The sequence below is a fragment of the Kogia breviceps genome, chromosome 6, assembly GCF_026419965.1.
Source record: "Kogia breviceps isolate mKogBre1 chromosome 6, mKogBre1 haplotype 1, whole genome shotgun sequence".
NCBI classification, from domain to species: Eukaryota; Metazoa; Chordata; class Mammalia; order Artiodactyla; family Physeteridae; genus Kogia; species Kogia breviceps.
The window spans coordinates 75,947,137-75,969,337 of NC_081315.1; the positions used below are offsets into that span (position 1 = coordinate 75,947,137).

The 22,201-nt window shown below is 37.2% G+C and overlaps 1 protein-coding gene across 37 annotated transcripts in view; it reads left to right on the forward strand.

Annotated features, from left to right (window-relative positions):
- Window positions 1–3,231: 3,231 nt before the first annotated feature.
- Window positions 3,232–22,201, forward strand: part of FIP1L1 (factor interacting with PAPOLA and CPSF1) — a 65,295-nt gene continuing 46,325 nt past the window's right edge. For 4 of the 37 annotated variants that reach the window (XM_059067642.2, XM_059067653.2, XM_059067662.2 and 1 more), the window contains exons 1-8: window positions 3,318–3,614; window positions 4,959–4,998; window positions 8,453–8,510; window positions 9,620–9,723; window positions 14,756–14,820; window positions 15,365–15,472; window positions 16,394–16,524; window positions 16,817–16,885. In XM_059067642.2, the coding sequence (XP_058923625.1) occupies window positions 3,530–3,614; window positions 4,959–4,998; window positions 8,453–8,510; window positions 9,620–9,723; window positions 14,756–14,820; window positions 15,365–15,472; window positions 16,394–16,524; window positions 16,817–16,885 (660 nt within the window). In that variant the 5' untranslated portion in view covers window positions 3,318–3,529. Of the gene's footprint in view, window positions 3,615–4,810; window positions 4,856–4,958; window positions 4,999–8,452; window positions 8,511–9,619; window positions 9,724–14,755; window positions 14,821–15,361; window positions 15,473–16,393; window positions 16,525–16,816; window positions 16,886–22,201 lie in introns of all 37 variants that reach the window. The other 33 variants (XM_059067641.2, XM_059067643.2, XM_059067665.2 and 30 more) reach the window with 27 other exon arrangements.

Here is a 22,201-nt window from a genome sequence, read left to right on the forward strand (position 1 = left end):
ATGGCCTTGGCACCTGGAAAGTTAGTCTTATCATTGAAGGAGTACCAGCACTGGTGTTCCAGGAAGGGAGGCATTTAATATTTATTTATTTATTTATTTATTTATTTATTACTTTTTGGCTGCGTGGCATGAGGGATCTTAGTTCCCTGACCAGGGATCAAACCCACAACCCTGGCAGTGGAAGCACAAAGTCTTAACCCCTGGACTACCAGGGAAGTCCCTAATCTTTATTTTTAACATGGACATTCTTTACTTCTGGTCAACGTGCCCTTTTCTTTAATAATTAAAGAGGTACAAAGTATGTTTCATAGGCCACAAACAGGCTAGTTAGCATAAAATTCAAGTTAACTCACGGATAAGCCAGAATGATTTCCCCCTACCTCAATATATGAAACTTCTTTTACCAGTCACCTCTAACTTGTCAAATGCTTTCACATTTGAAACTTCATTTTACCTTTGTTATCCTTCCAAGAAGTGGGTATAAAATGCTATTTTAATATATCAATTTACTGATAAGGAAAGTGAGGAACATTGAAATGACATAACTAAAGTTGGCAGCAAATAGTATAGTCGAGCCTAAATGCCATATCTATTCATAACACATCTATGAATACTTACTATCTACTAAATACTGAGCAAGGCACTTTTATTTTATCTTTACCTCCTGTCATCATTTTAATCATCATCTACTGAGCATTCCCTTTCAGTACTTCTCAGAGATAGATACATTAAAACTGTTGCTTTGTTGTTTTTGGCTTTTTTTTTTTTTTCACCAAGAACGAGCAGATCTCTCTCACACACACACCAACACACACACACACACACACACACACACACACACACACACACACAATGGAAAACAAATATCATCAGAATATATGGAGTATCGTAGTTTGATAAGGTCATAATTTTATATAATATCTTCAAGCTACCTATCTTTGAAGTCTCCCCTGGTGGGAGATAAAGATTCCTTTAACTAAGGAAGTCTATCCAGGCAAAGAACTCAGTATGGAAGCAAGGAAGGAAGAGGTTTCTTAAGAGTGGTTATTAGTGATTTATGGGCTTCTCTGCTTGTGAAAATCTTCATTTTCAAAGCTTAGCTCAAATGCTACCTCCACCATGAAGGCGATTCTGATGCATCAATTATTATTCATCAATTCTTCAGTTTAAGTAATGCCTTGAAAGACAAGCTCATTTCAGGCAGCTGAAAGGAGAAAGAGGTTCCTCAGCAAAAGACAGCTGGTTCTCCCATGAAACCATCATCACAGACTCATAGAATGATAAATAGAAACATAAACAGACAGGACTGTGAGTGGGTGCCTTATGATACTCTCGAGCAGAATGTAAAATCTTCATTTTGTTACTGTCAGTAGAGGTCAAGAAGATATCCTAAGTGCTAGGCACCACACCAGGAATTAGAACGACATATAAGAAGATGCCCTGGGGCTTCCCTGGTGGCGCAGTGGTTGAGAGTCCTCCTGCCGATGCAGGGGACACAGGTTCGTGCCCTGGTCTGGGAAGATCCCACATGCCGCGGAGCAGCTGAGCCCGTGAGCCATGGCCGCTGAGCCTGCGCGTCCAGAGCCTGTGATGCTCTGTTTGAGGGAGGATTTGGTGAAGTCTTAGGAAAACAGATATGTGGTCAAATAATTACTATATGATGTGATAGACACATGCCACGGAATCAGCATAGTGTGCAGAAAGGAATGATTAGCTCTGCACTACACACTCCAGAATAACTCTAATCTCATCTATATATCCTCTCTCTCCCTCACTCCACTCCAGCTACATTTGGGGTTCTTTGAATGCTCCAAGTACGCTTCTGCCTCAGGGTGTTTGCACTTCCTATTCTCTCCATCTGATAGGGCTTCTCCCAGAAATCCACAACGGTTTACTTCTCTCCATTCAGTTCTCTACTTTTGTACCACCTCATTAGAGTGGCTTTCCCCGACCACTTGATATAAAATTTCATCCTATCCCTCTTCATCACTTTGCTCGGGGTCCCCCTTTCCTGCTCACCCTACTTTATAATCCTTATCACTATCTGACATACTGTACATTTATGTTTATTGTCTGTCTCCCTTTCATTAGAATGAAAGCTTTACGAGAGGAAGGACTTTGCTTTACTCATTGCTGAATCTACATAATTTAGAAGAGTTCTTGGGACTTGGTAGGCCCTCCGTAAGTATTTATAGAATAAATAAAGAAATGGGGTTCAGGAAAGATTTCAAAAGTTGACTATATCTCAAAAGACTTTAGAAATACAAAAGGGATTATCCTCTTCAGATAAGGGAGGCTGAGAATAGCAGTAGAGGAATGTTCAAAAGTTAGGGAGATTAAAACCACATGATTTGCTTAAATAGCATGAGATGGTGTGGCATTGGTGGTATAAAACACTTTGTGCTTCTATTAAGACCCACTTTTCCCTTGTAGGTGAGTTAATTGTTTACCACCCTTCTGCCTTTCTCAATAAATTGAGAGCTCTCCAAGGGCAGGGGCTGTGCTTTACCCATCCTTTTATTTCCCAAGTTCTTAAACAGCAGATATTCAATAGTTGTTAAATAAATAAACGAAAAAATATGATGAAGCACTCAAAAAATGAACATAGTTTGACATACACAAATATGGAAAGGACCTCCAAGACACTGCTGAGGAAAAAAAAAACCAAACCAACCAATCAAATAAAAAATTCTACACAATGATACAGACAATATTGTACACCTTAAGACTCATTAATCTCAGGTTCTTTCACCAAAACAATACACGTGTAGCAAATATGTATAAAATTTCATAACGCTGCACATGAAACAGAAAAACAAGGGCTACTTCTGGAAAGAAGGATAGTGGATGAGACGGTCTTTGACTTTTTGACAAAGAGAATGCATTATTCATTTTCTACTTTGGCTTTTGTTTGCTGTTAAAATTAATTTTTCAGGAAAGTGGGCATGAATTATGATTTCTTCTCTAATGAGAAACAGGGACTGATAAGGCAAGAATTCTGGATCAATTCTGATACAAGTAAAGAATGAAACAAGGCCTTCCGGAATATTTTTAAAAAACAAAACAAAACTAGAAAGCAAGCACATGCAGAAAGTAACGACTGTGCACTCTCCAGCAAAAGCAATACATGTTATCAGAAGGAACGTTGGGGGAGGGGAATCGTAGCCTACGTGGGACGTCACGGGAGAAAGCCACGCTAAAAGGCAAGCGAGATCCCGCGGGGGCGGGGCCAACTACGGTGCGCAGGCGCAACCAGGCTCAGGTGGCCGCCGCGGCGGAAGCGAAGCTACCTAGAGATTCCGCGCTGCTTGGGTGCTGCTGTTTGTGCGCGTGCGCGGGCGGAGCGGCACCGGAGTCGTGTTCTTTGCCGCCTCCGCCGCCGGGGCCATCTACCCCGGATTGAAATCTTGCGCCTTCTTCGTTCGCTCGCTGGCGTGTTCGCGCCCCTCTCGAGACACCGGGCAGCGAGGCTGGGGAAGGGTTGGAGGGGGCTGTTGATCGCCGCCTTTAAGTTGTGCTCGGGGCGGCCATGTCGGCCGGCGAGGTCGAGCGCCTAGTGTCGGAGCTGAGCGGCGGGACCGGAGGGGATGAGGAGGAAGAGTGGCTCTATGGCGGTACGGAACTTCCTGTCCCTTCTCTCTCTCCCGGGTTCTCTCAGGCCTCCCTTCCCGGCCCGCAAACGGCTGGCGTCCTGGGTCCCTCACGCCGCCGCCTGGGGCCTCTTGCATGGGGCCTCTTGGATAGGGCCTCTTGCGGCCTGACTTAGGCCGAGCGCGGCGTACGCGTCTCCCGCCCCCCTTGCCTCCTCCCGCCCAGCCCACGCCCCCAACGCGCACCCACCAGGTGGCGGCTGGGACCCCGCTGGGCAGGGGGCTAGGGGCCGGGCTCCCAGCCTAGCCGTCCACTCCGCCCAGGCTTCTCGGCCGCCTAGCCTCTGTGCTCTTTCCTCTTGTTTTCTTATATTGATTCTAAGCTGTGTTGGTGTGTCTCTTCTTGCCCTTGACTGTGGGATGCCCTTCCTGTCCCAGGAACAGCCATTCTGTAATAATAGCTAAATAAAGTTGATGCTGTAAAACTAACGTCTTGTTTCTTGATGGTCAGTTTGTATGGAATGCACCTGCAAGGGTACCTCCTTGTGTGAAAGTCGTGCTTTAAAAATAATTAATTAAAAGAGAGAGAAAGAAAGAGATGGAATACATTATGGCCCATAAAGAAAACCCCGAATTTCTCCTGTATTAAGGTGAAGTTTTTCTTTTTTAAGAGACTGCGTTTTAACCCACATAGAAGTACCTCATGTCCCTTAGGCTTATGGTTTTCAGTATCACCTCGTGTATATCTTTTAAAGAAAATAAATTTACTGCATCTTTTACTTCCCCCTTGAAAGGGAGTTGTTTGACATCTGGCTTTTAACTTCTATGAAGTCACAGTCCCTTCTTGTCTGTTGCCGGTACTAGATTTGAAAGTTAATTTTTGTTCCTTGCCTAAAATGCGTATTCTTGATTGTCTTTAGGATAGTTTAGTAAAAGTGCACGTTTGGGCACCACGCAGCTCCTTGATGATGTGACTTCGACAAACTTTGATTTTGATAAACTTGTAAAATACGTTATCTTTGGCGGCAAGATTTAGCATTCATAGTACTGTTTGAAATGTAAATGTGTAGGGTTTCTTTTACAAAGGTCTAGAAATCTTTAATACTTCTTAAGTTTATTTTTATAGAAGTAAAGTCTGTTTTTTTTATTTCTTTATTTTTCATAAAAAACATATCTTGTTAAGTCATTATAAGGTGATCTAACTTTGAATGTGCTTATAGGCCCATGGGACGTGCATGTGCACAGTGATTTGGCAAAGGACCTAGGTTAGTGCTTGTGATGATCACTTCAGATTTTCATAATACTGGTTTCTTTAAGAGTGGTTTGTTTGTTAATTTTATTTATTTATTTATTTATTTTTTTTGGTAGATGAAAATGAAGTTGAAAGGCCAGAAGAAGAAAATGCCAGGTTAGTGAAATTTCTTGTTGATGCTTATGCAGATTGCGGTACAGTGGTTCTGTCAACAGATTGTCAGAATTATTTTGTTATAATCATTGGCTTGATTACATTTTGACAAAGATAGCAGGACACTGAGTCCTTTATAGTTTATTACTATTTCAGGATGTAATCTTTTACCAATTCTTTTTATTTGCTAGTAGCCCAGGGGACAAAATGTTTTTGAAGTAAGGGTTTGGATATTTTTCACTATTAAGTAACTTTGTACTCTTAAATGAGCTCAGTAGTGGAGTATACAGTATAACCATCAGACTACTAAGAAAAAAGTTTTAACTTAAAAAAATTTTTTAAATAAAGAATTCCTTGGGTAACTACTTTTACAACTTAATATTTTTGATGGTGTAATGCATTGTGGTTATAATTTCAATGTTTGATATTTATTTAAAATTCAAAGTGGGATTAATGAATTTGTTATAAGATTGATTGCCTTTGTTAGATTACTAGAAAGGTCTGAGTTATCATTTACAGAACATATCAGGGAGCCAGAAACTTATTCTAAATTTCAGAAAAGCTCATGGATACAAGTACATGGATATGCTGACATCACTGACCAGATCCCTTAGTGTCTTATAATGGGGGAGGCGTGATTACAAAAAGGACTTTTAAAGAATATTTGGGTTTAAAAAGAGGAGGAAATACTACTTCACACCCACTAGGATGGCTAGACAGATAGTTAACAGGTGCTTGTGAAGATAAGGAGAAATTGGAACCCTTATACACTGATGGTAGGATTGTAAAATGGTGCAACTATTATGGAAAACAGTCTGATAGTTCCTCTAAAGGTTAAACGTAGAGCTACCATATATAGCAGCATTATTGATAATAGCCAAAAAATGGAAATAACCCAAGTGTCCATCAAATGGATAGATTTAGAAAAGTGGTATATCCATACAGTGAAATACTGTTTGGCAGTAAAAAGAAATGAAGTACTGATATGTGTTAGAACATGGATGAACCTTGAAAACATGCTAAATGAAAGAAGCCGGTCACAAAGAACTACATATTGTATTTCTTATTATATTACATGTACACAATAGGTACATCCAGAGAGACAGAAAGTAGTAGTTACCAGGACAGGGGAAAATGGAGAGCAACTACAAATATATAAGGTTTCTTTTTGGGGTGATGAAAATGTTCTGGAATTAGATACATACATATATACATACACTATTCTGTAAATATACTTAAAAACCTTTCAGTTGTACACTTCAAATGAGTGGATTGTGTGGTATATGAATTGTATCTCAAAGCTGTTATTTTTTAAAAAGTTAATGGAGGGAAGAAATGAGAAGTGGAAACAGCTCAGGGGGTGCTGAGATTATTGTTCCTCGCTTAAAAATACCCCTATGTTGGAAGATTTTTTTGGTTTTTATTTATTGTTTTGGTTTGTTTTTTCTTTTATTCATTGCTGTATCATCTGAAATCTTGTCATTTAGGGTTTTTTGTTTTTGTCCGCCTTTGGTGGCATGCAGAACATCCCCCTGGGATCGAACCCCTGCCCTCTGCAGTGGAAGCTTGGAGTCTTAACCACTGGACCACTAGGGAAGCCCTTGTCATTTAATTTTGAAATGGATATATCCAACCCAGGTCCTAACTCTACTCTCAGTTAACCACAGAGTTGGGATTTGTGTAGTTTAATAGTTATGAAAGTAATGTTTCTTCATACCCTGTTTTTTCAGTTGATCAAGAAATTAATGATAACAATCAGATACACATTTTTGTGAACTAATTTTTATTTTACTTTGTTAATATTAGTTCTTGGCTACAATTCTTGAAGCTTATCTTCTGATTAAATATTCCTTAATTCCCCAGTACACAGCTTGATTAAATTGTTTGGAGAGGAACCCTTCTCCCTTCTCTATCACTGTCAAAGTGTCTTCATATTCCTTATTAACACTTTATTTGAAGAGCTATTAAGTTTATTTCATCCAAAGGAAAAGATCTACCCTCAAAATGTTATTTTTATAGATAAAGCTTATAAGTTTATCATGTTTCTAGTGTTTTAATGGTGATAGAGAATAAAACTTTTAAAAGTCTGTTGGGGAAGAGAGCTCTGCCAAACCTGTGTTCTACTATCCAGTGCGGTACCTACTTCGTTGCTCTAACTGAGCTGAGTCTTTGCTATTAGTTTTCCCCAGCTTCTTTGTGATTGGCCCATCGTTAAAACTGTTCTTAACCATTGCACTGTGCTGTCTCTGATTGTCTTGTTTTATATCCACGTTGTGGCTAAACATACTGTTTTGTGACATAAAGAACAAGCTCAACTTATATCTGAGAAATGTGCTGAATAATTATAAATGCATTTTTTGGGGGTGGGGGGTCAAGCAGTAGAACTATGAAAATTTAATAGATAAGTTTTCAGGTTTTGTCCTTCATTTTGCTTTGTTTGGAGATTGTGTTACAGAATACCACTATAGAGATTAAGTTGTTTTATATAGAAACTGCTTGACAAAAAATGAAGTTTAGAAGAGGTTAGCAGAAACCCAGTGAAAAGAGCTTTGAACTATATCAACATCTGGACATTTTTCCTAGAAATGCTACTAGATAATTGTCAGTTGCCTTGTATTTCAATTTCTTTATCTATAAAATGAGGTTAATGGTTAATTCCCACTTTCAAAATCATACTTATTAAAAATATAAGGAACCATTTGCACTGTGGTACTAGAAGTTTTATTTCATGGTTAATGGCCATATGCTTGAGTCTCTTGAGCATAAGTGTTTATTGTTATATGTCAATTTTGTTGTAACAGGGCAAATTCAAGTATTAACTGGCTTTAAAAATAATTATTTTTTAATGCATCAAAATTAGGTCTGGAGCTCCTTAGTATCAAATTGGAAGGCAGTCTTACATGAAAGTAAACTTTTTTAAAAATCTTAAAATTTGTTTTTTATACAACAAAGGACATATATCCAATAAGACTGATGAAACAGAAAACTAGGGAGAAGCATGTGTGTTAACTCAGTACTGAGTTAACGTCATCATACCGCACATCTGAGTTCCTTGGGCACCAGGGAAAAGAGGAAACTGTGTGTGTTACATAGCCCTTGGCAATTCCTAGAGTACCTTGAAGTTCAGTGTAGTTTTAGGATAAATAAAATTGATTAAGTATGATGCATATTTTAAAAATGTAAAAACTCAAATTATACCCCACCGTCAAATTGCAAATTTGGCATCATTAACAAATTGTGGAGGCAATTCCATTGTACTTCCAGTGTTGAGTGTACACATTTTATGTAGGGCATTAGGAATTGCAGAATAGGACAGGCAGTTTTTACCTTTTTTTTTCATTTCTGGTGGAGACAGTAATTTCAGGAAACTATCAGACATAGATTAAAAATACTAGTATGCTCCGTCTGTACTTCAGAAAAGTAATACCAGTTGTGTACTTATTTTTGTTGTTTGTAGTGCTAATCCTCCGTCGGGAATTGAAGATGAAACTCCTGAAAATGGCGTACCTAAACCGGTAACATAAGGCTTTGAGATCTGGTTACTTACCTGTTTAAAATCTTTATCAATAGCTTCCCGTTCACTTAGGAAGAAAACCAAAATTTAACGTGACTGCCAGTGTTTTGCATGATTGGGCCTCTTTTATATCTCCTGTGTCATCTGGTGCTGTCAAAAAAGTGTCACCATGAGAAGAAATAGTGGGAGGAGAGTTCAGATGAAATGGGACATGTGCAAAGGCTTGATTTTTATTGCTACCAAGGAACCCAGTGGTCATAGGTCAATTAGATAGATCATAGTGAGCCTGGTTTTCAAAGCAAACATTGAGTCTTTCAGCCCAAGTTTGTCAAGTTTTTTAGCAAAAATTATTTTTTATATAAGTGACAGTCTGACCTTATGCCTGTTAAAAGTGATGTTTTGGGGGGTGAACAAATCATTGGTCTCATGAGTATTTTAACGTTTTAATCTTGTAAAAAGAAGGAAATTCTTATTCTGCAAGCTTGAACTTGTATACAAAAAAGTATTTAGCCTTGGTGATCTACTTTTTAAATTTACTATTATGTGACTAAGCACAGAACAGCCTTTTAGAGCCAAAATAAAGCCTTCATAAATGTCCCTACTTTTACTCATAGAAACAAAGTATTCCCTCAATCATTTGCATGCAGGGCCTTTTCTATGTGTACATGAATGTCAAGAATAAGTGAGCTGGTTTTTAACTATTTGGTGCTTTTAACGGTGACACTGTGACCCTTAAAGTTAGTTGTTTTCCTCTTCATGTTCTTTTTGCTAAGAATTCCTCAAATATTTAAAAAAAATTTATCTTCTAGGTATTTTAGTACATTGCCTTAGATCCTTTGTGTAAGAGGAGCAGTTATAAATAGTAGGAAAAAATACATGTGGTTTTATTTACAAAAAGACTGTTGAAAAAAGGTTTTACTTCACATTCTTATCCCTTTTTATCATTGCAGAACATCAAAGTTGTAAATGAGTTGAAGTAGGTAGTAGCAGTATAACTTTTTTCTCTAGAATTAGCTCAAAAAAATGCAGAGTGGTTACCTTTTCAGTTATTCATATTGGACGTTGAAATGGATTATTGAGTGTATTTTGTGGTTGTTTATGTTTATATAGAAAGTGACAGAGACTGAAGATGATAGTGATAGCGACAGTGATGATGATGAGGATGATGTTCATGTCACTATAGGAGACATTAAAACGGGAGCACCACAGTATGGGTAAGATATTTTTAAGTAACAACTGTGTGCTTAAATCAAAGGTAGTGTGTCTATATCAAACAATTAGTGGTTGATTCCAATGTTTTTACATTTTTTCATCTTACCATGATATGAAAGAGCTCATTAAAATGTCATGTGATGAGTTGCTAAGACAGTAGGTAACAGCTGTTGACCCAAGAAAAAAAATACTTGTAACTATCTTTGGTAATGAATGTTAACTAAACTAATCATTTTGGCAGTATATATATATATATATCAAATCATTATGTTGTTTACCTAAAGTTAATACAGTGTTATATGTCAAGTATCAAGGGCTTCCCTGGTGGCGCAGTGGTTGAGAGTCTGCCTGCCGATGCAGGGTACTCGGGTTCGTGCCCTGGTCCGGGAAGATCCCACATGCTGCAGAGCGGCTAGGCCCCGTGAGCCATGGCCGCTGAGCCTGTGCGTCCGGAGCCTGCGCTCCACAACGGGAGAGGCCACAACAGTGAGAGGCCCGCGTACCACACACACACGAAAAAAAGTATCAATATATCTCATGACTAAAAGGAATTTCACCATGAAAATATTTTTTTCTTAAACATAAAGTTAATTAGGTAAAGTTACATGGAAGCAGCAGTTTTTGATTCCTGAAATTGAAATGTTTTTACAAATGAATTGAGTGATACAGATTTTTTTTTAAATTAATTAATTTGTTTATTTGGCTACGTTAGGTCTTAGTTGCAGCACGCGGGATCTTCATTGAGGCGCATGGACTCTGTGTTGCAGCACGTGGGCTTCTCTAGTTGTGGAGCGAGGGCTTCTGTAGTTGCAGCGTGTGGGCTCAGTAGCAGTGCGTGGGCTTAGTTGCCCTGTGGCATGTGGGATCTTAGTTCCCCTACCAGGGATCCAACCTGCATCCCTTGCATTGGAAGGTGTATTCTTAACCACTGGACCACCAGGGAAGTCCCCAGATTCTTTAATTAGAATTAGAAAACCTTAAATTGCTGTTTACATCTATATTGTTCTTAAATTTTATTACTTATCCAGACTTCAGTTTAGGTTTTTAATTTTTTTGTCTGATAAAAACAATATCAAAAGTATTTCTTTTTGCTTTTCATAGTGTATTTTTCAAGTGGTTAATTATCCTGTATGCTATTTATGCCAATAGGTTGTCTCAAAGTTTATAGTCTGTAAAGCTGCATGAAGTGAATGGACTGCCATTGACTCACTGAGCACATAAAGAATTTTACAGAAAGATTGGAAGGAAATACAGTACAGATTGTGATTTTGTTATGGTGGTAGAATATGAGTTGATGTTTTCTCTATCCTTATCAGATTGGATGTATGATGTGGTACTAGTGCATTGGGAATATAAAGTAAACTTTTCATTAATTGCACTATAGTTCGTTAAGCAGCCTTATCTGAAATGGACCAATATATACATAAATCCTTTTGAATATTTTATTTCTTCAGTAGAGAAATTTTTTCAAAAGTTATTTCAAGAAGCTTAAAGGTAATTCAGTTGTCATGATCAGTTTTGCATTGTAATAATGACTACTGATGTAATTTTAAGACGCTAGCAACTTTTTTAGGGAGCAGGTTTGAGAAGAGACTAAGTTATTCAAGTTAGGATAACTCTTGATGTTCTCATCCCCACTTAAAGTGAATAATTAGTGTTGAGCTGTGATATTAGTAAGGTTTTATGCTAATAGACCTTTATCTGTCTGCATTATGCAGAAGGAACACTGTAACATAATACTATAATAATCAATTGCATATTTAGTAAATACTTATATTTAATATAAAATTATTTGTATTTTCAAGTACAGAACAATTAAAGCAAATGGTGATTACTTTTTATTAATGTGACCAATTTTGGGGTGGGACTTGCATGCAAATATTAAGTACATACAGACTCCCATAGTACTTTATCTGAACTTTATTTCTTATAACAATTTCCCGTTTCATGGATTGAATTATGTTTGCACGTGTTTATTACCTTTAGATTCTAAATTCTTTGCGTGGTTTATGAATTTTCCTATTCCTTACATTGCCTTAAATATAGTAAGTATTTAATAAAGTGTTTATTCACTAAATTGACTGCGTGTTAAAAACACAATTGTCTTTGAACTTTTTTTCTCAACATTTCATTATGAAAATTTTCAAACACTCGAAGTTTAAGGAATTGATGTGAACACCCATTTATTTACTCATCACCTGGATTATACAATTTATATTTTGCTGTGTTTGCTTTATCACCTATCTGTCTGTCTACCTACCTGCCTATCTCCATGCCTCCACCCACTCATCAATCCATCTTTTTTATTTTGTGTTTTTTAAAAAAGATTATTTATTTATTTATTTAGTTGTGCTGGGTCTTAGTTGCGGCTTGCCGGCTTCTTAGTTGTGGCACGTGGGCTTCTTAGTTGTGGGATGCGAAGACTTAGTTGTGGCTTGCATGTGGGATCTAGTTCCCTGACCAGGGATCGAACCAGGGCCCCCTGCATTGGGAGCACAGTGTTAACCACTGTGCCACCAGAGAGGCACCTTATTTTGTATTTTTTACGCATTTCAAAGTAAGTTACACATCTTTCTGAAGTGTATAAAGCTTGTTTAACCTTAATATCTCAAGATATATCCATTGAAAACTGAAAGAAATCCAGGGAGAAAATAAAATTTGATCAATATTTACTTTGTGCACAGTATTTCAGAGGCAAATTTAAAGAGCAAATTGTTTTCAAGGAACAATACAAAATTGGTTTATTATAAGCTGTTAGAAGGTAAAGACTAGAATTTTTTTTAGGCGACATACTTTTGTTACAGAGTTTATTGTATCTGTAAGTAAGGTATGAGGAAAATCAAATCTTAGGGTAGGAATAATTTACCTTGTATAGAGGAGTGGTTTCTTAGCTGTATCTTTGAAATTCAGCCGCTCATTCTTTAACACTTTTCAAAGGCAGTTTGTTTGGCACTCTAATAATTGGTGATGGGAATATCAACTGTCCTTATTTATCAAAAGTAGTGAGGAAGATAAACATGTGAGCAGATACTTTTCTTGCAGTGTAAGTGCTTGAATAGAAACATGTACAGGGTGATTTGAAAGCTTTGAGAAAGCAGTTGCTAAAAGTCTGCATGTGTTGAAGAAAAGATCCTAGAGGAGGTAATATATGAATTTGTTTGAATAATTCTCGAGACAAAAGGAAGAGGACTGATGATTTTGGCAGAGGAAACTACTTAGATGTAGTGGAAGCATGACTTAGGTGAACCACAAGACTGGAGGATAAGGTAGATGAGAGAGGATGCTTGAAATCACAGAAGAGGGGAGTTAGGATGTTTTTGCTGTGTCATCATGGAACCCTTAAAGGTTTTTAGGCAGGTCACATTGTTTGAAAATATAACTCTAGCAGTAGTAGTTGAGATGGACTAGATAGAACTTAGTTAATAGATTTGAAGTAATCATCCAGATGCAGTGATAGTCCAAACTAAACCAGGAGCAGTAATATAGGGATAGATGGAAGAATTCGATATATTTGAGTGAATAATAAATTGAAATAACATGGGTAATGGGTTGGTTGTAGATGGAAAGGGAGACAAAGGATTCAGTGACTTGGAGCTTTCTAGAGTAGTTCAGTGTGTATATAACAGTGTATTACCATATATGGGTAAGGTGGGAGGAGCAGGTTAGATAAAATTTTTTAATACATTTATTTTTAAGTTTTTGTAGACATCCAAGTATATAGGATCTAGCCCCTAGAGAAGCCTGAGACCTCATGGTGGGTGCTATTGAATGGTATCAGATTTACTTAAGTGCAGTTTTCCAGACAGCTAAGGTTCTTTACACACAATGAATGTGAAGGCTTGGAGGCATTAACAAAAGTAATGTTTTAAAGGGCAGAATGGGGAAGGAAGGGAAGTAGCTGGGTGGGAAGCAAAGAAGTTCATTTAATGAACTATGGTAAGCCTTTTATAAATACTGTTGGTTTATCCTTCAGCAGTTCTGTAAGACGACCATTTGGAGACAGTCCTTGGTTTTTGTATTTTTGACTTTCAAACAGCTACGACTTTTGTACATCATATATAGGTATCTCAAAGTGCTTTGGCTGTGCTGAATTTAGCTTGTTGAAGTGTAAGCGTCATGGGGCAGGAACCATATTTGTCCAGCTCCTCATTCTCTCTCCTTGGCTTAGAACTATATGTGCTATATTGTTGGTGCTTAAGCATTTATTAGAGAATTAGTCAATGAGATGATTAAACCTTTCAAGTTGGTAATGATAGTAACAACTTGACAGTAACAATTTATTTTAGGCTCCTTCATACTTCTTGCATTTATAGTAGTGGATCTTTATACAATTATGTGAATATTTTATTGAATATATCCTTATTTTTTTAAGCAGAATAACCTAGGTCTCATAAATTTAATACATCGGAGACAAAAGATGGAAATTATTAGGCAGACCAGAAGCAGTGAATTTTCACAAGTCCAGTTGGATGACTTGGGAGGCAAGGAAGTGAAAACAAGGCATATAAACTATTCTTCCCTTCCCAGCCAAATTTCTCGAAAGTTTGTTAGATTGGGATATTGAGTTAAACGCAGGTAGGTTTTTGAGATGGAAAATTAGTCAGACTTTTTTTTTTTTTTTTTTTTTTTGTGGTACGCGGGCCTCTCACTGCTGTGGCCTCTCCCGCCGCGGGGCACAGGCTCCGGACGCGCAGGCTCAGCGGCCATGGCTCACGGGCCCAGCTGCTCCGCGGCATGTGGGATCCTCCCGGACCGGGGCACGAACCCGTATCCCCTGCATCGGCAGGCGGACTCCCAACCACTGCGCCACCAGGGAAGCCCTAGTCAGACTTTTAAAAAATATATTTTTTTAATCTTTTATTAAGCAAGTGACAGGCTTTTTAAATTAGTTTAAAACATTTTCTAAAATGTTTGAGTTAGTGTCAGTCTATCTAGTTAATATGTGGGTATATAATTTATGTGTACATATTGAATATATTGCTGCTTTTGTTTACTTTAAGCATCTCAGGATAATTTTTTTTATTTTGCTTTTAGGAGTTATGGTACAGCACCTGTAAATCTTAACATCAAGACAGGAGGAAGAGTTTATGGAACTACAGGTAAAATTTGTATTTGCAGTTGTATCTATAGAAAATAGGGCATATATCTGAATAGGTCATGAATAGATTTTAATAGCTATTACAGCTCAATTAAAAAGCAGTTTTTGACCATATATCATAGAATGGGCACTTTTCTATAAATGGCTAGATAATGAATAGTTTAGGCTGTGTGAGTCACATAGGGTTCCTGTCACGTGTGTGTGGTTTTTTTTGTTGTTGTTGCCGTTGTTTTTTGGTTCTACAACCCTTTCTTACAGCTCCCAGACTGTACAAAGACAATGATTTAAAACATGGAAGTTAACTTCTTGGTACAGGAATCCCTTACTATAAACAAGAAGTCTCTAATCTCTCTATTTTATCTTATAGCTACACTGTAAACTTTAACCTCACTTTTTACTTGTGGTAACCATTACTACTCTGTTTTGAATCTTGGCCATATTTAGTGCTAATAGTGAAAAGGTGTCATTGTTTTCTGTTTGTCTGTGGTATCTCTCAGCTTCTTATTAATATAGTTCCTTCACCATTTTGTAATTTTCTAAAGTAGGAACGAAAGTCAAAGGAGTAGATCTTGATGCACCTGGAAGCATTAATGGAGTGCCACTTTTGGAGGTAGATTTGGATTCTTTTGAAGATAAACCATGGCGTAAACCTGGTAAGATTATTGTGGATTATATCAGTTTCAAAAGATTTCTAGTCTAAACAATTATTAGAAAAGTTTGTTTTCAGCATCAGTTTAGAATATTATTTTTTAAATGTAATTTTCATTATCTTAAGCACATGAGTAATAATGAGCCTGTATTATTAAATCTTACAGGTGGCCTAGCATTGTATAAAAGTAGACTTGCATATTGTTTTGTTATAATGCCAATTCTTTTTTTTTAACATTTTTATTGGAGTATAATTGCTTTGCAATGGTGTGTTTCTGCTTTATAACAAAGTGAATCAGTTAGTTATACATATACATATGTCCCCTTTTCTATTCCCTCTTGCATCTCCCTCCCTCTTACCCTCCCTATCCCACCCCTCTAGGTGGTCACAAAGCATGAGCTGATCTCCCTGTGCTATGCGGCTGCTTCCCACTAGCTAGCTGTGTTACGTTTGGTAGTGTATATATGTCCATGCCACTCTCTCACTTTGTCCCAGCTTACCCTATAAGGCCATTTCTAAAAGGAGTAATTTTGATCAAAAATTTGTGTAGTCCTGTTGCTTTATGGTAGTAATTGGGAGAATTGGTAAAATTAGAAGATGAGACTAATAGAGCTCTAAATTTATTTTTACAGTTTATTATTATTATTATTTTTTTTTTTTTTACGGTACTCGGGCCTCTCACTGTTGTGGCCTCTCCCGTTGCGGAGCACAGGCTCCGGACGCGCTGGCTCAGCGGCCATGGCTCACTGGCCTAGCCGCTCCACGGCATGTGGGATCTTCCCGGACCGGGGCACGAACGCGTGTCCCCTGCATCGGCAGGTGGACTCTGAACCACTGCACCACCAGGGAAGCCCTATTATATTTTTTGCGCTGTATAAAAATAGAATTGAAATATTTGTACACTAAAAGTGTGTTTTACCTTTAGGTGCTGATCTTTCTGATTATTTTAATTATGGGTTTAATGAAGATACCTGGAAAGCTTACTGTGAAAAACAAAAGAGGATACGAATGGGACTGGAAGTTATACCAGTTACCTCTACTACAAATAAAATTACGGTAATTAGTAAATATTCCAAAATACCCCAGCCTTTTCTACCATCCCAGTTTTGCTCCCTAAATACATCAGTTTTCCCCTATAAAGGTGGTTAAATGCTATATGTTAGTTTAAAAATTCCGTTTTACTGTGTTTGTTTTTTTTTCCCTTCCTTCCCTTTCAGAGTTTCATTTTAATGATTATCTGATGTTTTTAGTTTCAATTCACAGACTAGCCACAGCTGGTTTGTCTTTATGTGGCCTATCAATTAAAAATTATGTGGTATCTTAATGGGGAATATGTTATTTAACTTAGGCCGAAGACTGTACTATGGAAGTTACACCAGGTGCAGAGATCCAAGATGGCAGATTCAATCTTTTTAAGGTGAATTTTAGTAAATTATCCTTGGTTGCTCTCATTTTTTGTTCTTGAGTCTGCTCCCATACCACTACTCGAGGGACAAGATTAAAGTGGAAATAGCTACCTTTTTTCCAAACCTTCAGCTTCCTGGTGACTTACAGATTTGCTGATTGTTGTTTTATCTCCACTTTTGCAAGCATGTGAATTATAGCCTTTTATACTAACAAATGCAAAGTAAAACTATTCTTGCTATATGTTGTGATTTTATTTTGAGTCAAGTGTTTGTTTGCTTGTAGGATATAAAAGTTCATGCCAACAGGCTAAGCACTCATTGTAGATCCCGCTATAATCTTTATCAGAATTGGAGACTTATTTGTCCTAATTTTCTGTCAAAAAATGGTAAGGTAGATGACATACTGCTTATTATCTGTATGAGACTGAAATCATTGGTGTAATGTCTTCTGCAGTTTAAGATGGCTCAAGAATCTTAGGTGTTCTTTGACAGTCGCCAAGAAAGACTCAACAAAATTAGGATAAAGTCATTGATTTTTTAAATTAATATTAAAAGGAGTAGGTTTAATGAGGGACTTGCAGGTTGATACCACTTGAGTATCAAGTCTGACTTCTGGCTTCTCCATTCCATAGGATCAGTCCCAAGAATAATAATATATTTTCATAGTTGTGTGATACATAGCAATCTACAAACTTTTTTCAAAATCTGATTGTAAACTCTTCTTCCTTTACCTTAATTCTTAATTCTTGTACTGAGTGACACTGGGATGAAGACTGGGAGTGACTTTTAGATGGGGTTATATACCCAGGGAACTTTTGTGGGCAAGAACTTCTCTGTGTCCCATTGGGGGCTACAGCCCTGTCCACCAAAATACTGCCTTATGCAATGCATGTGCTATATCCGCAGATGTAGCCGCTCTGCTGGACACAGTTCTGTATAGAGAATTTAATTTTAATTTACATCCTACTTTGGGTAAGTATTTGGTTCTTGTTCTGCTGTAAATATTTTGAAAGTGTGTGATGATGTCTATCTTATTTTAAATGGTCATCAATTTCTTTTTGGTGATATCTACTTATTGAGACATTGAATATATTGTTTTTCATGATTGCAATGAATAGTTAGAAAAGTTATCTTGATGAGGAAATTGTTTGTTTGCAATGGTGCTTTTAATTTTCTTCTAACAGAAATGAGAACTGCCTTTTTTTTTTTTTTTTTTTGCGGTATGCGGGCCTCTCACTGTTGTGGCCTCTCCCATTGTGGAGCACAGGCTGCGGACGCGCAGGCTCAGCGGCCATGGCTCACGGGCCCAGCCGCTCCGCGGCATGTGGGATCTTCCCGGACCAGGGCACGAACCCGTGTCTCCTGCATCGGCAGGCGGATTCTCAACCACTGCGCCACCAGGGAAGCCCAGAACTGCCTTTTTAAACTGCCAGCTTCTCTATACTTTGTCTTTTTGCAATAAACTTCTAAAACTAAAGGGTAGAAAGAAACTCTTAGGGTCTGGTCTCTTATTGAAGGTAGCCATTGTGAATAAGTTATATACATACAGTCTACTGAAAAGTTATTTTGAAGTTTCTTTTGATCATGTGAGAGGAGGTCATTGTTCCATTCTGATTTATTTAATTCTGAATGAATAAGGACTTGAATTTGACAGGTATAGTCAAATTATTTAAGAAATCAGCTTTATTGGATCAGAGAGTTCTTTCTGGAGAAGAACAGAAGACATGGCTTTGTAGAGTGTGGTTTAATTTTAGGAAGCCTAGAAACCAGAAAGATGAATTGGAGGAATTACTCCCTGTTAGTGATCAGGAGAGTGACTTATAGTAACAGTATTCTGGCAGCAGTGTATGGTGTGGTTGGATAAAGTCCAAGCTCTTGTCCACTTATCTACCATTTGAACTATAATTATTAGGATTGGTGAGAAAGAGATAGAAGGAAAAAAGCTTGCCCAGCTTTCTTGATGTATCTGAGTACCTTCAGTGTGCCCAGCACTGTGCTAGATGCTACAGTAAAAGAGGGTCTTTGTATTCAAGGAGCTCATGATCTGAATGATGTGTACATGTGAACTAATAACCATGATGTATTGTGACAAGTGTTATGTTGGTGTATTTACAAAATGCAGTAGGGAGTTCGGAGGAGAGATTGGGTTATCCTGCATTGCAGGGTCTAGAAGGATTCAAATGGAATGTGATAAGTGAGTTTTCATTAGTAGGAGACAGGGGAGTATAGAACATTGTAGGCAGAGAGAGCAATGTGAACAAAACCAGATAGCATTAAAGGAGAGTTGGAGTAGATGAGAGATAGAGGAGAGAAGCCTGAAAATGGTGGAAATGATGAGAAAGATCTTAATCTAAAACTAGCTTGCAGACATATGTATGGGCAGTAGGAAGCCATTTGAAAGTTCTTGGGTAAGAGAATAGTATGAGCAAATCTGGTTTTTAGAAAAATAACTGGTACCAGGGTAAGCTATAGAATGTAAGAGGGAAAAAGGGAGACAGAGACTAGATAGGGAGCTTAGGGAGCTGTTGGAGTACTATAGGTACTAAATGAAGAAAGACCCAGACTGATACTGGTGGACGGACAAACGAACAAATTTAAGAATCAAAATTAAGTTGTTTTCATATCTACTACAAAGATATTTTTTCATCCTTAGTCAAGTGAGAGACAGGTAACTCATCAGCATCTTTAAAATTTTTTTTTTTTTTTTTACTTTAAGTAAATTTTCAAACATTCTAACAAGTAGATAGAATAGTACAAGTGAACTGCCATGTGTTTATTATGGCAGTGTCTCAAGTCATTTATCAACATTTTAACATTCTTTAAGTCTTTTTATATACTTCAATATAAAAGACTTTTTTATATATTTTTTAGCAAAATGAAAGATGAAATTTAATAAGTATAAAAATAAAATCACTCAGTTGGGTACAAAAGCAGTTGTATAATTACATAATTTGGGGTGAGGGCAAGAGAGGAGTGACTAGTGAGAATGAGTGCACACCTGTATAGATGTTTTTTTTTTTCCTCTCTGGAAGCAGATATGAGTTTTGTCACCAGTGTTGTGAATTTCATAAGCATGTGTCTTGGTCTGTTATCAACCATTGTACCAAGCTTTCATTTGTACCTTTTTAATCTGGAAGTACATATCCTTCATTTCTGGGATATTTTCTTATGTTGTTATTATTATTTATTTTTACTTTTTCTCTGCTTTCATCTGCCTTTTGGACCTCTTATTCAAAAATTGGACCTCCTTATTCTGTTTCCTTTAATTTTCTTAGTTTTTCTCTTTTCCTTTCTCTTTGTTTTCCATTATCTGGGAGATTTCTTCAGCCTTAGAATGCTTCTGTTCACTTTTTCATTTCTGCTATCGTATTTTTGAATATCCAAGAAGATTTTCCTTCAGTATTTAACTTTAGCCTATTCGTATTCATGCATGCAGTAATGCAGTATTTTTTCCTCCCTCTATCTTTCAAAAGATTTTTTTTTTTTTTTTTTTTGTGATATGCGGGCCTCTCACTGTTGTGGCCTCTCCCGTTGCGAAGCACAGGCTCCGGACGCGCAGGCTCAGCGGCCATGGCTCACGGGCCCAGCCGCTCCGCGGCATGTGGGATCTTCCCGGACCAGGGCACGAACCCGTGTCCCCTGCATCGGCAGGCGGATTCTCAACCACTGCGCCACCAGGGAAGCCCTCAAAAGATCTTAATGTTAATGATCGATTGTCTCTGTTAAGTTTTCTTTTTGTGCATGGTCTGTTTTCTACAAGTTCATCTTTAAGTTTGTTTTTTTCCGCTTCTGACTTTGACTTTTCTCAAGTATTTGTTGATCCTTGCCCATTATTAACTCTTGAGAGAATGGGCCACTGAAAAGGTGATTGGCAACTCTGTGCATGTGGGTAGAAGTTGTTGATTGTAGGCTTTACTGTAGAACTAAGTTTTTCTCACAGTCTCTGTTGTCAGTATCTTTATCTTTGTTTTACTTTTTGTTTTTTAATTTTTGTGATCATCTGAGTTTTCAGAGAAGACGTTCTAGCATCCTGCCTAGAGGGTTTATATTTATACTTGGCTGCTTGAAATGTTCTGGGAGCTAGAGTTGTCAATTCCTGAATCTTTGCCGGTCTTGCTGTGAAAATCAATATGTCTTTGCTTTCTCCTTGCTGACTTAGGATTCAGATTCTTTGGTCTGCTCAGTTACTATTTTTTCAGATGCTTTCAAAGTCCTAACTTTGTTGCCTTCCCAGTCTTTTTGTTCTTGTGGGTTGAAACAAGATTGTAATAAATAATTTGTGTGATTTTCTATATTTTCTTTTTTCATCTTAACATGTAAATGTTTTCCTAGGTTATTAAAGTTTTTTGATAAATAACACTTTATAAATAGTTGCATAATCCATTATTTGGGTGTTTCACAATTTATTTTTAGATATTATTTTGTAGTATTAAACTTTTATAAATAATGCTATGAAGGGCAGTTGAAGGAAATTTTACAGAATAATTAAGTTTCAGCATAATTTGAGTAAAAATCTGATACTTTGTTTTTATAAAATCAGTCATAATGTCTTAAGTCATTTCTTAAAATATTAGATCATGTGGAAAAAATAATCTCATTATGTTGTGATTAAACAAGTTTTGAGTCTTATGTAATGCTGAGTGCAACATCTGAGGACAGAGTGATAATGATCATGCAGGTTGATTAGGAGGGTTGCTAAAATGGTGAAGATTTTCAGAATTGTTTACTATAATGAGTATTTTATGAAAAAATTAACAAGAAAAGAAAACTAAGTTAGGAAACACAAGCAATTTTTACATGTTTGAAAATGTACCATGTTTTCCTTTTCTCACTTTTTCCCCTATTGTAAATACTCTTTAATTTATAATCTCTTGCCCCTCTTTCTACTTCTTTCCAACCCTTCTCCCTTCCTCCTTCCCAATTTTTATTATTTGTTTACTTATGTGTTTGTTTATTTTTAAGATTTAACATATTTTATCTTTATTACTTTCTTTAAATTACCTTTCCAGAGATATTCATCTTTATGTAGTTTTTGACAGAATAACATTAATACCCCACGTTTATAAAGTGGTTTCTCATTATCTCACCTGATCATCACAAGAGCTTGATGAAATAGACTGAGTAGTTGTTACTGGTATTTGATAATAGGGATAGAAGGATTAAAGACTTTCTCAAAGCCTCAAGAGCAGAGACTAGAATCCAGGCCTTCTGGTGCCCAGTAGAGCTCCCTTTCTGTGAGACCAGATTTGCTGCTCTGCACCAATACTAGGGTTCCAGTTGCTCTCCAGATCCCAACTTTTAATTGAGCATTGTCTATGCCAGGAAGT